This window comes from Berghia stephanieae, chromosome 2 (genome assembly GCF_034508935.2).
Source record: "Berghia stephanieae isolate SIO BIC M18660-M18661 chromosome 2, UCSD_Bste_1.3, whole genome shotgun sequence".
Lineage (NCBI taxonomy): Eukaryota > Metazoa > Mollusca > Gastropoda > Nudibranchia > Aeolidiidae > Berghia > Berghia stephanieae.
In genome coordinates, this window is record NC_088361.1 from 29,569,363 (window position 1) to 29,587,097 (window position 17,735).

At 34.5% G+C, this 17,735-nt stretch overlaps 1 protein-coding gene across 1 annotated transcript; it reads right to left on the reverse strand.

Moving 5' to 3' along the window:
* Window positions 1-15,203: 15,203 nt before the first annotated feature.
* LOC144964664 (facilitated trehalose transporter Tret1-2 homolog) lies at window positions 15,204-17,453 on the reverse strand. Its single transcript, XM_078899164.1, has one exon. It carries the CDS (start codon window positions 17,338-17,340, stop codon window positions 16,327-16,329), a length of 1,014 nt encoding a protein of 337 aa, XP_078755290.1. The 5' UTR covers window positions 17,341-17,453; the 3' UTR covers window positions 15,204-16,326.
* Window positions 17,454-17,735: the final 282 nt, after the last annotated feature.

Below are 17,735 nucleotides of genomic sequence, written 5' to 3' on the forward strand. Positions count from 1 at the left end.
GGATATGTTCAAATGGTTACAAAAATATAACAAAATAATATAACGATAACACACCAGTGTACAGTCCTTCAGAGCTGTAATAATCCCCGTGGAACTAGAGGTTTACAGTTTTCTACAGGATTAAACGGAAAATAGCAATTACTTGCTACCCTTTTGATACAATGCTATACTACTACCACAAGGTACTCTCTGCCAGATCTATCAAACCCGGTTGGCAGGGGTTAGGAAATCTCGACTCCACCCAGGTCTAGAGCAAAGGAATAAAGCTGTGTGGAAGGGTGCATAAGATAAGGTGAAGGTACAGGAAGACACCTCCCCCGTCCGAAAGGAATTTTCAAAGCCCATGACCACAAGGACACCTCCCCCGTCCAAAAGGAATTTTCAAAGCCCATGACCACAAAGGAAGGTCATGAGGTCCCGCTGACATCAGTCTGCATACAACACTACAGAATGCTGTGTCCTGCCAAAGGGGAATGAGAGAATGAAGTCCTTGATAACTAGTATTAAGTAGCATCATCAACCACCCATACTCATAAATCATTATGTTTGTATGTAGTTCAGCTAAAACAAATAAAAACTACTCAAACGATTTTGTTTTGTTTTTAATATTTTTTTATTACCCAAAGTTGTATTGCAGACCACAAGTCATTCAATAGTCAACAGAAGAAAAAAAAGAGAAACAATGTGAAATCCAACTTGGCAAAGTCAACAACAACAAAAGCAATAGTAATAATAATAATACCCAGAATACCAATTCTCCCACGTTCTGAGGATAGTTACATCAGACTGTTTCCCTATCAGTCAAAAACTTCAAGCAAAACCCAAGTGGAATCAAATAGTCTCGATATTGTATAGAGAAAGTACACAATGCCACAAGAAACATACAACAAATATAGGAGGACAGAAGAGAAAGTAAAGGTGAGGACCAATGATGAATCCACCTGTACAGGAACGCCAAATGTTTCCCAGCCCTGAGGATATTCCGCCCTCAAAAAATATAAAGCAAATGGTAAAAAAATTGAACCTTGAGGGACCAAAACTGTGAGATATGTGTACAAATATAAAGATTGTTTTAGAAATCTATCATAACTTGGCATAATTTTTCAATATACGTAAAAGATATCCTAAAGGTGAGACAGTTTCATCAGCAACCATAAAAAAATAATTAAGAATAAAAGCCACCCCCCCCCCCCCCCCCCCCCCCCAGGAATTAAAAAAAAAAAAAATACAAGGGCACAAATAGACAAGATTTGGCTTCGGAAATTTATGTGATGATTTATATATTTATATATATATATATATATATATATATATATATATATATATATATATATATATATATATATATATATATATATATATATATATATATATATATATATATATAATATATATATATATATATATAGATAAATCATGCCAATAAATATAAACTATGGCAAAAATCTACAATAATAAATACGCAGTAGTCTCTCAAGTCATATGTACAGCACATTAAGAAGGAGTTTATCCTGGTTTCTTTAGATTTTAATTTTAACAAAATAGCAACGGCTTTACACATTTTATTATAGAACATCCACCCAACCCTCAAGCTCCTTCCCATTCCTCTTGCTTCGGAGTCAAATACTCCATCAATTGTACAATAGTCTGGTATGGCGGTTATTTGCATCGCTTGCGGATGTGTGGGGGCTTTTTGCAATTTTTTTTTTTTCTTCAAATTTTCGAGATTTTGTAAGTGTGTTCACAATAAAAAATGGATAGAATCGTCTTGTATTTTCCAGGCTTGAACGTAAAAGATACACCGCAGTCCACTTAAGATAAACTCCCGGGGACCAAAATTTTGGATTTTATTTTGCAAAAAAACGCCATGCCAGAATCATAACCCTCTCTGATAAATCTAGACTATTTAAAAAAGAAATCATAAACAAATCATAACTGACCCTAACATAAACAATGACAAATCACCTCTGCATGTAAATATGATAAATAATTATATATCTTTTAACAGTAACAGTGGATATTGGTTTGAATGATAACAAAATGTACAAGATGAAAAAAGAAGAATGCAAATTTTGATAAAAGCTACATGATAATGATAAGTAATAAAAAATAAGGACTATATAAATTTATTATATAACATGTAAAAATCAATTGCAAGAGCAAATTATAACGAGGTAAAATTTGATCTCAAATTATGAACATGAATTGTGTGAAGCTAGTCTTCAATATAATTCAATAACCAAACTGTATGGATTTCAACATTTTGATCTAGATTTCAACATGGGATTAACTGATATGTTCTGTCAATTAAAATTAAAATGAGTTTGCTATGCATACAGTATACAGTCAAAATGTATGAGGATAAAAGACTCTCAGAGGTATTCTGAAGGCTGTTCTTCAATTTTTAATTCATAATAAATATATATAGTTTCTTTCTTTTTTCTTTTTTTTTTCTTATTCAAGTTATTCAAACGTTTTGACAAATTCTATACTTATGTTTTTATTTTATTTTCGAACCGTTCACAATTTGGTTAGATCTCTCTTTTTCCAACTAAAAAAGATTGCTTCCATATTAGACGGTTCATATCTGAGGATGTAACCAAACACATGGTTGTGTACTCGTACTATCGAAATTGGATTATTGTAATGCTCAGTTGTTTGGTGTTTCGCAATATAATCTATGAGACGTCTTCAGATTGTCCAAAACAGCACTGCCAGACTAGTATTCATGAGTGCGATTCTGCCAGACCTCTGCTTTATGACCTGCATTGGCTGCCTGTTGAGAAAAGGATTAAATTCAAAGCTTGTATTTTAGTGTATCGTTGTCTTGAAAGTACTGCCCCTTCCTACCTTTCGGAACTAATTGAAAGATATTCAAAACCCTGCCCCTTACGTTCGGCCAGTGAGTCCACCAAACTAGTTGTCCCTCGAATACGGAAAAATGCTGGAATGAGATCCTTTTCTCATTTCGGACCCTCAGTTTTTGTTTTAGTTTTTAAGGGTTCTACGGCGCTTGCAACACATTTAGATTATATCAGCGCCAGTAAAAAGGAAGAAAATGGGAAAGTAAAAAGTTCTAGAATTACAATTAAAGCACCCATGAAAAAGTAAGACATAGGGGAACTGGGAACAAATAAGGGATCAGATGTAGACTCCAAGAGCATACCGCCAATGTACTTAGTTTGAGATCACCTATGTCTCATCCGGACACAAGCACAAAATCCAACAAAGAGGAATACACTCAAATGCTTACATTATATATTTAAAATAACAAATAAAATAATAAATAACAGAGAGATGATTTACAAGGAAACAAAATATCATCTCTCAAAACAATAACTATGCATTTGACTGTTTCCCTCCCAGCCAGGGCCAGGACAAAACCAAGTAATCTCATTCCAAGACAAATACAGAAAGCATGTTGGAAAACAGATATAAGGGGATAGAAGACACAGTATGTAACCCCCTGCCCACTATGGGAGGTCAGGAACCCCACCCAGGGACCCTCTGTTTGGAATGCCTTACCACAGAGCATTCGTGAAAAAGAATCTTTGTCTATTTTTAAACGTTCGCTTAAAACATATGTTTCGTTTTTAGTAGATGGTTTGAGAAGCAAGATAGATCTGGTTTGCTTTGTGTGTTGTGTGTGTGTTTGCTTTTGTTTGTTTGTTTTTAAGGGTTTTACGGCACTTGCAACACATTAAGGTCATATTAGCGCCAGTAAAAAGGAAGAAAAAGAGATAGTTATTAGTTCTAGAATTACAATTAAAGCACCCAAGAAAAAGTAAGACAAAGGGGAATTGGATCAAATAGGGAACAGATGTAGATTCCAAGAGCACACTATCAAAGTACATAGTTTGAGATCACCTAAAAGTTTCAGCCAGACACAAGCACAGGTCCCCACAAGGAGGAATACACTCAAATATTAACAAATCATATTTTACATGTAGACAAAAATAATACAGTACATAACCGAGACATGATTTACAAGAAAAAAAAATATCATCTCCCAAAACTAACTATATATTTGACTGTTTCCTTCTCAGCCAGGGTATCCGGCCAGGGCCAGGACAAAACCCAAGTAATCTCATTCCAAGTCAAAGACAGAAAGCAAGTTGGAAAACAGATATAAGGGGATAGAAGAAACAGTAAGTACCTCCCTGCCCACTATGGGAGGTCAGGAACCCCACCCAGGAGGGATACACTCAAATGTTTACAAATTATATACAATATGTAAACAAAACAATACAGTGTATAACAGAGTGATGACTTACAAGGAAAAAAATATCTCCCAAAACTCTAACTAAACATTTGACTGTTTCCTTCCCAGCCAGAGTATCCAGCCAGGACCAGGACAAAACCAAGAAATCTCATTCCGAGACAAAGACAGAAAGCAATTTGGAAAACATTATAAGGGGATAGAAGACACAGAAAGTACCTCCCTGCCCACTATGGGGGGTCAGGAACCCCACCCAGGTGTGTGTGCTTGTGTGTGTGAATGAGTATGTTTCAGCCAACGTAATTTGTAATTTAAGCGCTTAGAGTCTGGTGTCTCGGAGTTATAGCGCTATATAAGTTTTCAGAATTATTATTATTATTAAAATATCATTTTAAATCAGCATCTGATTGGTTAATTGATACTTCCAAGCCCTATCACCAACAACAATTCTCTGAACACCCTCTCCAACATTCGATCTGTTATTGTATAACTTGCAACAGATCTCATAAAAAGTGATCAGCACACCAATCATAAGGATAAAAAACAAAAATGAAAAAACAAAACAAAAAAAACAAAAACATATAAACTAGAAGAATCCAATTTTGTTCTACACCAACCAGTCCTGAGATAAAGAGTATATAAACATTCAATGCATATTCAGTGGCAAGACATTCAAAATTAAACCATTCTAATTCTATATGATTTCAAATTGCCATTCCACAACATCATTTTATTTTTAAAACACTATCATTCACAACGACAGATCCTCTGACCAGGGTAACGAATCAGCAACAAAGTTCAAAATACCAAATTTTCAATCGTGTCAACCAAAATGGACCATAAGCAAAGAGCAATTTACCCAGAAAATGAGAGAGTCAACAATAAATATGTCCCATCATCTAGCAAGCTGACACTGTAAAAGCAATAAAATTAACACTTTTGAGAAAAAAATATATAATCTTTGCAATAGTTATGTTTTAAAGAGTAATGAAATTACATCACAACAATAATATTTGGGATGATTTTTGTTTGTTTGTTTGTTGCTTTAGGTCTCTTCCAACACAATTGAGGTTATATGAGAGACCGCTGAAACAAAAAAAACAAGCAATCTAACAAAAATAGTACAAATGTCAATCAAAATCATAACCTAAAGATATCATAAGCTAAATTATAAATAACCAAGAACAAACAGGCAGAGGATTTACAGGAAAAAAATATCCCCTGTCAAAAATACAATCACAAACCAAAGAAGCAGGATAGGCTAGTAAAGAGAAGAAGAAACGACATCACTATCGGATCGTACACCCATGCGAACATCATAGGTATATGATTCAAGGGTGATGCTCCCATCCAACCACCCGCTATTTGGGATGATGAAACAAAAATAATAAGTCAAGCTGCATGGCATTAGGTAATAGTATTACGTGAATAAGATTGGAAACATTTATTTCACAAAATTGAAGAGAAAAAAAAAATCACAATTCTTGATTAAGAGATATTGCATTTCATTGAGAAAACCGTTTTGTTTTGTTTGTTTGTTGGTTGGCTATTTAATATTTGGCCGGAAAACATTTACTTCATTTATTGCTTGAATAAAATGACCCACTACATGTCAACTCAAGATTTCTTTGTAGTATGCAGTTTAAGACTTTTTGATAAGTTGGAGGTCATCTAAATCTATTGAAATATGAAATTTAAATTTTCTGCCCAAAATTTTTTAAGGAATTTGCTTGTTTGTTATTTTTAATGGCAATATAATGAATAATATGAAGTAAATTCCATCAATGGGCCAGAATGCTGAGAGAAAGGGCAAGTCGAAGACATGTGATTATATCCCGACTGAAAAACTGATTTTCTACTTCCGTTTTGCACTGAACCTGATATTTACTTTTTGTAAAATAACATACCAACAAACATTGTATTGATGACTTCTCTATGCATGTAAACTAATCTTCACATCTACAGAAATCTCAAACACGCAAATTTCAAAATCACGGAAATCTCAAACACGTCTCTATTCCCCTTTTTAATCCCTCTATTTTCATAGCAATGGCAACACGAAAATCTCAAACACTTTCGGAGGCCAACACAGGTATCTCTAACAAACTAGATATTCACTTTCATGTTCGTTCATAAAATTCTTCTGCCTTATGTTTATACGAATGGAAATGAAAGCTACCATCACTCTCAGTGTGACATTAACCCTCTCCTTACCAACTACAGGAAAATCGTCACATTTGTTACGATACAATGAACATTTTTCTTTAACAGATTTATTTTGCACATCACAAAATTGTATGAAAAATCCTTCATTGTTTTATAAAGCTTGTTAAGCTACACAAAAATGTGCATATCTAGTTCTGGTATGTACTTATTTCTCACGAGTTTGAGCGTAAAAAGTCAAGTTCTGTATAGCATTTCTGGAAAAAATCATGAAAATGGTTGGTAAGGAGAGAGTTAAGTGAGTTAGTTAATGTATTAAGCCTGCATTTGTCTGGAGTGTATGTGTGTTTGTGTATGTGTGTGTGTGTGTGGAGGGGGGATGTGAAACATGTTTGATTAGTGTCTTGTCACACACAAACACGTAATTCTAATGTGTCCCAGTACCAGGGGGAGACGAGCAAGGCAGTGGTGGTCTGAGCCTTTTTCTGTTATATCAAAATCAAACAAGTAATTAGTTATGGATTGAGAGGAGAAGAGTGGTGGAGATATTGAGAAGTTATATTGTTTAGTTAATAGACATAGGTAAAGACTTTATATACTAAATGTGTTATCAAAAATGCAATATGTTGACTTTTTACTATAGCCATCAAATTGGAACCTTATTCAACCTCTGAATTAGTTTGTTTTGTTTTTAAGGGTTTTACGGCGCTTGCAACACATTTAGGTTATATCAGCGCCAGTAAAAAGGAAGAAAATGGGATAGTAAAAAGTTCTAGAATTACAATTAAAGCACCTGAGAAAAAGTAAGACAAAGGGGAATGGGAACAAATAGGGATCAGATGTAGATTCCAAGAGCATACCACCAATGTACTCAGTTTGAGATCACCTATAAGTCTTATCCGGACACAAGCACAAAATCCAACAAAGAGGAATACACTCAAATGCTTACATTATACATTAAAAATTACAAATATAATTATACATAGCAGAGAGATGATTTACAAGGAAAAAAATATCATCTTCCAAAACAATAACTATGCATTTGACTGTTTCCCTCTCAGCCAGGACTCCGACGAGGGCCAGGAAAAAAACCCAAGTAATCTCATTCCAAGACAAAGACAGAAAGCTGGTTGGATAAAATATAAGGGGATAGAAGACACAGTATGTACCTCCCTGCCCGCTATGGGAGGCCAGGATCCCCACCCAGAACCTCTGAATTAGACAAGACAATAAACACTACACCTCATTATAATGAGACCTTACCAAAAACCAATCATGTTTATCTCCCTCACATCCTTCGTAAACTACATACTCAACACGGAAAACTAGAAAACACGGAAATCTCAAACAAATAGGTCTGGTTCCGACTTATCCGAGATTTCCATGCTTCATTGTATTTATATTATATTTTGTTAGTATTTTCAGAGAGAAACAGCTAATAAAACAGGCCTGAATAACTTATAATAAAATAAGTCAGGTTATATATGGAAGAGAGACAAATATCCTAAAAAATCAAGTTCTCTTGTTTTGTTCCACTATTTGCCTTTTAAAATTGTAAACTCCATATATGATATGAGATCAAATGACCAAAGAAATGAAACTGGTATATTGATAGAAAAATACTGTTGCGATTGTAAGTGAAAAACCCCAAAATAGAAATGAACAGTTAATAAAATTTAAAAAAAATAAATAAATTAAAAAAAATAAACCATGCAATAATATACGTTTGGGCTCAAACCCTTCCCCAACCAATACTTGTGTTTTATGTAAACGTGTCAATGCAAGGCTCCGAAGAATGTCCTGTTTCAATCATTTTAACTACACTGAGAGGATACAACTATGTTATCAAACCTCTACAGTCCCTGAATCGAACAGAATCAAAATAAAAAACAAAAATGTTTCATCAAGTTTACCAACACTTTTCCCAATGATGTGTACAAAATTTGATCATATCAATATTATACTGTAATGAGTTGTGGAGAATCAATCATGCATAACATTCATACAAAGTGATAGGGAGTAATACTGTTCAATTAAAAAAATAAATAAAAAGACAAGGCATTAATAAAATTGGTTATATAGTCATTTGTAAGAGATTGCATAGGTTGACAGATTTAACAACAGAGTAACACTTCACTTCATCATCATGTAGTCCTGCAACAATTTGACAATTTTGGTCAGATTATTAAAATCTAGTTGGAAAAATAATCCGTGCTGGTGATTTACAAGAAATGTGTTAAGGAAAATTTTAATAAAGATTTATCTCAAGAAAAGGAACATGTTTCCCCATCCTTCCCAATCCTTTCCCTCCCCAACCATTTTTTTCAATGCTGACATTGCCAACTTTTTCCCAATCTTTGAACTTTTAATACCACTTTATTCCAATGGAATTCAGAGACTGAAATTAAAATATTTTAACAAATTACTTATCAATACGGTCCAATCTAAATCAATTGAATAATAAGATTAACCATACCACTTCTTTTAAAATGTTATTATTTGCCATACTTTTAATTCAAGTGTAATGTGCGCAACTTTCCGTCCTCTTTCACCAGTATGTACTGTCCATAAAAATAAAAGTAATCACAATATATATCTGTAAATTTATTCCAGTTTTAATGCAAGTGCAACACTCATGAGTCGATGAAAGTTAATCTCTAGAGATTATTTATCGTGTATTTTGCTATCACCATTGTCTGGCACTATATCCTACACAACCTGCTTTCCAAGTTTTCATAATTTCATAGCTACCAAATTATAGTGTCACCATTGTGATATATATTTATTTATTCTATTTTTAGTTTTTAAATTTTGAGCACTCAGATGGCAATGGAATTAAATTTAATCTGAAATAACAAACAAACATTACTTGGTCGTGATTTTTTATAATACAGTACGTTGTGTTTTTGACGGGACACCAGATTTGTTTTTGTTTTTAAGGGTTTTACGACGCTTGCAAAACATTAAGGTCATATCAGCGCCAGTAAAAAGGAAGAAAATGGAATAGTAAAAAGTTCTAGAATTACAATTAAAGTTAAAGCACCCAAGAAAAGCTAAGACAAAGGGGAATTGGTTCAAATAAGAAACAGGTGTAGATTCCAAGAGCACACTATCAAAGTACTTAGTTTGAGATCACTAAAAGTCTCATCCAGACACAAGCACAGGTCCCCACTAAGAGGATACACTCAAATGTTTTACAAATCATGTATAATATAAAGTAAACATAATACAATGCATAACAGAGAGATGATTTACAAGGAAAAAAAATATCATCTCCCAAAACTAACTATACATTTGACTGTTTCCCTCTCAGCCAGGGCATCCGGCCAGGACCAGGACAAAACCAAGTAATCTCATTCCAAGACAAAGACAGAAAGCATGTTGGAAACCAGATGTAGGGGAACAGAAGAAACAGTAAGTACCTCCCTGCCCACTATGGGAGGTCAGGAACTCCACCCAGAGACACCAGATTAATATTGAATATTGTGGAATCACTCAACCCAGAACCGTTAAGTGATTAAATGCGAGAGAATCATTTATATACAAATATATCGCAACAACATTATAAGTAGAAGGACAGTACAATATGACTCAAATATGGAAAGTAAGGAACAAAGAGTGCATCCTTCTCTAGGGCATGTCACTCTGATAATTGTAAGCACAAATAATATTTTAAACAATGGACAGCATGAATAATAACTAATTAAGCTGTAACTAAAGTCAATTGGCTACACAGAAGTCTACTGTAACACTTAGCATGGGAAGTCACAGTTCATAACGTTAATTGGAGTGTGACTAATAGAGCGAGACAAAATGTCGGAAAGTGTGGGACGGATCATTCCATCAGTGTAGTTTCACTATTAAAAATCAACTGAGCTTCTCTCTTCCTTCTTTTCTTTCTTTCTCTGCCACCCCCCCCCCCCCCCCCCCCACCCCTTCTTCCCCAAGTGTATATATATATATATATATATATATATATATATATATATATATATATATATATATATATATATATATATATATATATATATATATATATATATATATATATATATAAATATATATATATAAATATATATATATATATATATATATATATATATATATATATATATATATAATATATATATATATATATATATATATATATATATAATGCATGTATGTATGTGTTGGTGTTTGTGCGAGTGTGTTCAAAATAGAGTATATTTTTGTCTCTCACTCTCACTCTCTCTCTCTCTCTCTGTGTATATATATTGAAAATTATAATCTTTACATTAAACTGTAGAAGTTCTATACTTACAGTTACTGATGCTCGTCTTCGCCTAATAAATTGAAGCTTACAACTCAACACTTATCATTATTTTTTACTTTGTTTTATGACACCATACAAATTAGTTCAACTTTCTTGTCCCATAAGATGACGCACATACACAAATCCAACCCCCCCCCCCCCCCCCCATACATACACACACACACACACACACACACACACACAACAAAAAAGAAAACAATGAACGACACAGCAACCCTGGACCATCTTTGAAAACAATATTTTTCTTCGATGATGAATAATAGATATTTAATAACTTTTTTAATCCAAATGGAAATATGTATAAACAAACATCACAATTCTGTAGTAAGAGAGGATAAAATTTATATTTATAGGTTTTCTACTGTTTGCGTAAATATAAATATATATCACTGGTATTCTTTCATAATGGGTTGTTTGATTCATTCATGTTAAAATATTTTGGATCATATATAGTAAGTTTAAAAGCAACCATTTGTGTCTTGTGAAGGGTATATCAAATATAAAATAAATTTAAAGGAGCAGGAAAATGTACAGTTACGAAAACAAATACAAAGTTATGGTAGGACTTGAAGAGGAACGGAACATAGACAAGTAATAAAAAGTAGATTTTTAACCTGAGAAAGCCAACTGGCATCTTTCACATGTCTCTTCTTTCCGTCATCTCCTTAATCCCACCCAATACCATTCCCACACTTTCCTCCCCGCTAGTGGTTTCATATGATCACATGGCGGAACGCCAAGTTCCGCCTCTAAAATATAGTAGAACTCTGTGATTGGCTAATAACAAAGGGGGGCAACTCTTTCCTAGTGTAACTCGATAATAAGTCCAAAACACAGTAGACATTATGATATAAGCTGGAGAGGACAAAACCCTGATAATCGTGATCACAGCCTTAAACATTACATGTTACCATTTTTTCTGTTAATTATTATCTCTAGTTTGTCGTTTTCCTAACCAAATACTAAAATAAAATCTAATACGTCCAAGTTTATTCTATGGTTAAGTAAGCTAGCCACAATCTAGCTGTGACTCATTGCCTAAATCAGTAACACTTGGTATACACCTGTCGTGTAAACAACATACTCTAAGTTCAAGTTGATGAAGTCTGCATAGCATCGAAAAAGTGCATTTGCAAAAATAAGTGAGGGAAGGACTCACAATTTTGCAAATATATATAGAAATATATATATGATAAATATTTAGAATATAAACATCTGAATCACAAACTGTGACTTTTCACATGTTATTAAGGATGAAAGACAATATTGCACAATTTAAGAAAAATAAACACATTTGAATTAATAACTTGAATTGCACTTTTAACCACTTATTCCACAGGACCCACTTAAAAGTATGGCAAAAATTCAATCCTTTTCAAAATTGCCTACTGAATAAACCAATTTTAAAATCTTTCTCAGTCTAATCTGAAGTAAATGTTTAATCTTTTATTTTGGCATAACGTGATTAAAAACCCTTTGAAGCAAGCTGTTGATTTTTTAATTTTAACTCATAATTAAATTTTCTCACAAAATGTATGCCTTGGATACCCAATAGACAAATTACTAAACACCACTTTACTTTGTAGGTGAATTAGAGAAAATTGTAATCATCTGATTGCTATGCTTTGGTCAGTTTTACCAAGAGCTAATTGATAAAAAGCACGACTCATGATTTTAAGCTGAAATGAAACATAAGTCTAGTTGGCTTATGAGTCAATAGTGCTTCCAATTTAGCTATCAGGTACTCGTATTTTAACAAAATGAAATTTCAAATCTAATATTAATATTGCTCAAGCTGAATATGCACAACTTTTGTTACACAACGAATGTCTATCAAAAAAGTTTCTTAGATAATCAGGAATGAGACAGGTTTCTAGATTAATCATTAAAGGAATTGCAAAACCTGAATCCAGTGAGAATGATCCATCTGATATTGGTAGAAAAGAAAAAGACTAATACAATTATTTCAAACAGAATTGACCAATAACTACCCAATGCATTAAGATGAAATAACAGAAATGAAATAAGCACCTTATAAAGAAAATAGAAGAAACAAATAATGGCAGTAAATGATTATGGTTCAAGTTCAAATAACAATAACAAATTCAGTAACAGGCACAAAGACATTACAAACAGCCTGACAACAATAAGGAAGTATCATTATAGTCCATGTTTTCTAAAACGTTCAAACCCCAGGAAATTATGAGGCTTCATAAATGTTATTCATGACCCACAGCCTCAATCTAGTATAATGTTGGGGTAGACTAATTTTATATCTTTGTTGTAAAGTTTGAGTAGTATTGTTTTGTCGTTGATTAAAAGTAAGTACAAGGGCTGTCCCACAAAAACAAAACAAAAAAACAGAAAATGGCCATTTATTTCAAACCAATTAAGATTTTTTTTAGACTGTAAACGCCAAATGAAAATGCATTAAAATTGCACTGCAACAATTTCCCCAAGGAGCTTCAATATTGCCATGTATATTGAACACGAATGACTTCATAGCAAAAATGGCCACTGTTATTGAAAAAAAAAAGGTCAAAAGCTAAGTTTGAGATTTTTTCGGTTTCTGCAGGCTTAGGACTAAAGCCATTTGAAATTAATGGTGATATTCCAGCAGTTTATGGATAAGATGTCTTAGGAAGATCACAAGTATATAATTGGTGTGAATTTGGACAATGTCAAAGGCCATTTAGAAACAATACTCACTGGTCAAAATTCAAATATTTCTCCAGACCAGTGGAAATACTCGACAAATATGCACCATTCAAACAAGGATCATCATCAACAGGAAGTATGCTTCATGGTATACCTCAGACTCAGATGTAAAAGAAGCTAAAACGAAGTTTCGGAGAAAGACTACTGAAAAAATCAGGTCTTACTATTCATTGTGAAATACACTAGAACACATAACAACAATAAAAAAATCAAAGTTTCATTTCGGGCCTGAAAGACATTTAAAAAGCAAAGCTGAAACTTCCAAATCCTGGAAACAATTATTTGGCATCTGTAATGATCTACTTGGACGTGGAAGATGCACTTACACTACCATTTACAAAACAACAAAAGAGACATGCCAAACAAATTCGTCAACTTTTTTGGAGACAAAATTCATAACATTCGTTCAAAACAAGATCAGCATGAACCGCCTTTAGATACAGATACATTCTGTGGCACCCCTTTAGACAAATTTAACCCAGTTTCATCAAATTTCATAAAAGAGTTGATCACAAAAGCCCCCCCCCCCCCCCCCCCCCCCCCCCCCCCATATGAAATCCTGTGACCTTGACCCCTTACCAGCACAGCATTAATTGTGAGCATATCAAGTCAACCAGCCACTGAACTGTTTTTGATGAGCTGACGTGCAGAAATTTTCTGGGATGATGTGGACACTGTGTCATGAATGCAGGCAGTGATCTCTAAATGTCTGCTGAAGACTTCCTAGGATAGGTTGTTACAGGTGACAAAACTTGGTTACAGTTACAGTACAGCGTTCAATCCCAGACACGAGCCTATGGCACCAAAAAGTTCAAGAATGGGATATCAGCGAAAAAGGTCATGGCGTTCTTGAACCAAGATAGACAATGACAATCAACACCACAATACACTGCCAAACTTGACAAACTCAAGAGAACTTTGGGCCAAAAAAAGCCAAGGCAACTGATCTGTGGCATGATTTTGCAACATGACAATGCAACTACCCATACTGTTTATGACACCAATGGCTGGATCCAGAGACGTGGATGGGAAGTTTTATCTCACCCCTCTCACATTCGTGATTTAGCACCATCTGATTAGCGCCTTTTCGGACCAATGAACCGCTTTCTGACAGGGACTCAATTCACCAATGACAACAAGCATTTGGGGGCCTGTGAGAGACTGCTGCAGTCCTTCTTCAAGCAAGGCATCTTCTTCCTGGTCCCACACTGGGAGAAATGAATCAATCACAATCACAACAATCATTACATTGAATGTAAAGCAAGGTATTCAAGGTAATCAGTGTTTTTTGAAAAATAAGATTTAACCCAAAATTGTTGAATCTATGGCCATTTTCCAGTTTTTAGTGAGACAACCCTGTAATAAGTTATTTCAACAGCCCCGAATTTCTACAATGAATTCAGTATCCTACAAACTTCAAAGATTTACATTTCTTAATTCTAATCATTTAAATTCACTCTGGAAAATTTCATCATCTGGTCTGCTCTGGCATAATATCAATTAATTTTAGTTTTAGAAGTTTATCAGCCCTTACGAGATTTTAAAATAATTTCAAAACCAACACAAAAAGACAATTAGATTAATGCAGAATTCAATGCTTGTAGTTGTAGCACCTAAAATGGGAAAGCAAAAGCAAAAGTTACCTCTAACAAAAGGGAGACATTCAGACATTCCTATTACTGCAGTCACTCCAAGGGATGACTTAAAGTTTACAGGGAAAAATAAATTATATCTCACATACTTACATCCTTTTTCACACCCCCCCCCCCCCCCCCCCCCCCCCCTTCCTCTCCCCAAATCAAGGAAAGGACAACAGATTTGAGTAAAAGACATAATGATTACTCTTTGAGGTGGCAGATCATAAGTTTATCATTTTGTGTGTTTATTCAATACTCCCATCATGCATAATTTCATCATCGATCGTGAAACACTTCAAGATGAGAAATACAACATTAGGAGAGATCTCCATTGCTGCAAAGTTAGAATAACAAAATCATCTTGTTTTTGTTAGTTGAGTACAAAGTTATGAAGCCTCCATTAGATCGAAAAACGAAGAATACATTTATAAAATCAAACCAAAAAAAAGCATGTGAATGAGTGAACACACAAATTACAATACAACTTCTCTTGAGGCCAAGGAAGAGCACAATAAAAATCACATACATAACGCTAATATCCATGGTCCCTTTCAATGCAAGCTGCCATTATTAATGCTAATAATGAAATGAAAAATTAGGGAGATGGCACTGATACAAGTAAACGCTAAAAATAAATATTTTTGCGTATGATAAAGTGCCAGACAAAACAAATGGAGAGAAAAAGAAACAAGAGAAAAAATAATCCCATTCATCAAGAAATAAATCAAGGTGCTTGATGGGTAAATGATGTTGCAAAAAGTACCGTGCTAAAGAGAAGTATCCTTTCAAAAGATTAGAAAGCTAAAGATAGTCCATTTAACACTAAAGAACTTAAGATAAAATCTAATTGTGGGCCTTGTGGCCCTCAGGACTACTTTATTTGGTCTGGCACCATATTCACACACATAACTTTTCACATTTTTGTATAATCAATATCAATGAATTTTTAAAAAATAAATTTAAAATGGGACTTTCATTGTTCTTGTTGAATCCAAGGCCAATGTACTGGTAAAGTTTCATAGAAGGTGAGTCATTAATTCAGAGTCAGATAAATAGTAGGAAAGGTGGAAAAGACAAGTAGGTAGGTAAGTAGGTAGATGGACATGAGGCACAAGAGTAATAACTGCCTTTTAGATTCATGCAAAATATTGAGAGACAATGCATATTACTTGATATTCCCTTTTTGGCATTAGAGGAATCATTTGGAATGCCATTGAAAATTACTAATACTGTTGAGAACGCTTCAAATCTTAAATTATAAATTAAAAGACCAGCTACACCAAAATAGATACTTTGCCCCAGAAATATCTTTCTATTTCCTCTAAAGATTTTCCTTTTGTCTCTGGCACATATTTTGTAACGAACCACAGTGCAAATATACAACAAAAACCAAAGAAGCAGAAGATTCCATCATTCCCAAAGGCAACTTGCAGTGCTGGAAACTCTTTAGTAACGATGAAAGCTGAACCCCAAGAAGCAAATATGGCTACTGATCCAGCTGATCCTTTGCATCGTGATGGAATGAGTTCAGACATAATTAACATTGGTACAGGTCCCCAGCCGATTGAAAATGCTGTGATATAGACAGTTAGACACACAACCGGACCCCATTTCTTAATACCATGGGCCAAAACATTTTGATTCAACAGATTATAATAAATTCCAAAGCCAAATAATGTCAGGGCCATTGTTAATCCTCCAATTTGAAGAAGTTTGCGTCTGCCTGCTCTATCCATCAGATACACACCGCCTATTGTAGCAAACACTTGGACAACGCCTATGATAGCAGTTGCTGTTTTTGCAAAGTCTCCAACTGCAGTTTCAAATATTGACACTGTATAGAACATGACAGCATTGATTCCACACATTTGCTGAAACAACATGATAAGTGCTGAGAGCAACAAAGGGTGCGACAATTCTTTTCTCCTAAGAATTTCAAAAAACGACAGTGTTTCTCCTGGGTCTTTATTCTCCTCTAGCTCTCTTATTTCCTCCTTAATATCGGAATGAGGGTCTCTGATGGCAGAAAGGGCTTTACATGCCTCAACTTTGTTATTCAGTGCAATCAGTCTACGAGGAGTTTCAGGAATGAGGACACTCAAAATGCCTCCTGCTACACATGGTGCGATGCAAAGATGAGCGAGCCACCTCCATTCAAAGAAAAGCCCTAAGATATATGACACAGCGATTCCGATTGTTATTGAAAGCTGTACACAAGAGCCAAGAATTCCTCTCATTGATGGAGTCGAAATTTCAGCGATATATATTGGAACACAAATGGTAACCATCCCACTGCCAACACCTGTAAGCAAACGTCCTGCAAAACAATGAGTTGGAGTAGTAGCAGATCCGATCAATATGAATCCTAATGTCAAAGGTATGTTTAAACACACCACTGACCACTTACGTCCAATTTTCTCCAGAAGCCATCCACCGGTAATAGCGCCAACCATTGCCCCAACTGTCAGCAAAGAACCGAACAAGCCAATGCTATCTTGCTTTATAATTCCACGTTTTATCATACTCGGGATAGAGGGAGAGCTATAGCCGATTGCTATGCCAAAATTTAGAGCACTTATTAATGCACAACTGGAAACACAAACAAGCTTTCTTTGAGAACCTTCATATTTGTTGTTGCCGTTCGGCAACAACCCTACTCCAACCGAACTCTTACCAGCCATTT

Coding starts and splice junctions, on each gene's coding strand:
- LOC144964664 (XM_078899164.1), bottom strand. CDS start 17,340: ATGGTTACCATTTGTGTTCCAATATATATCGCTGAAATTTCGACTCCA.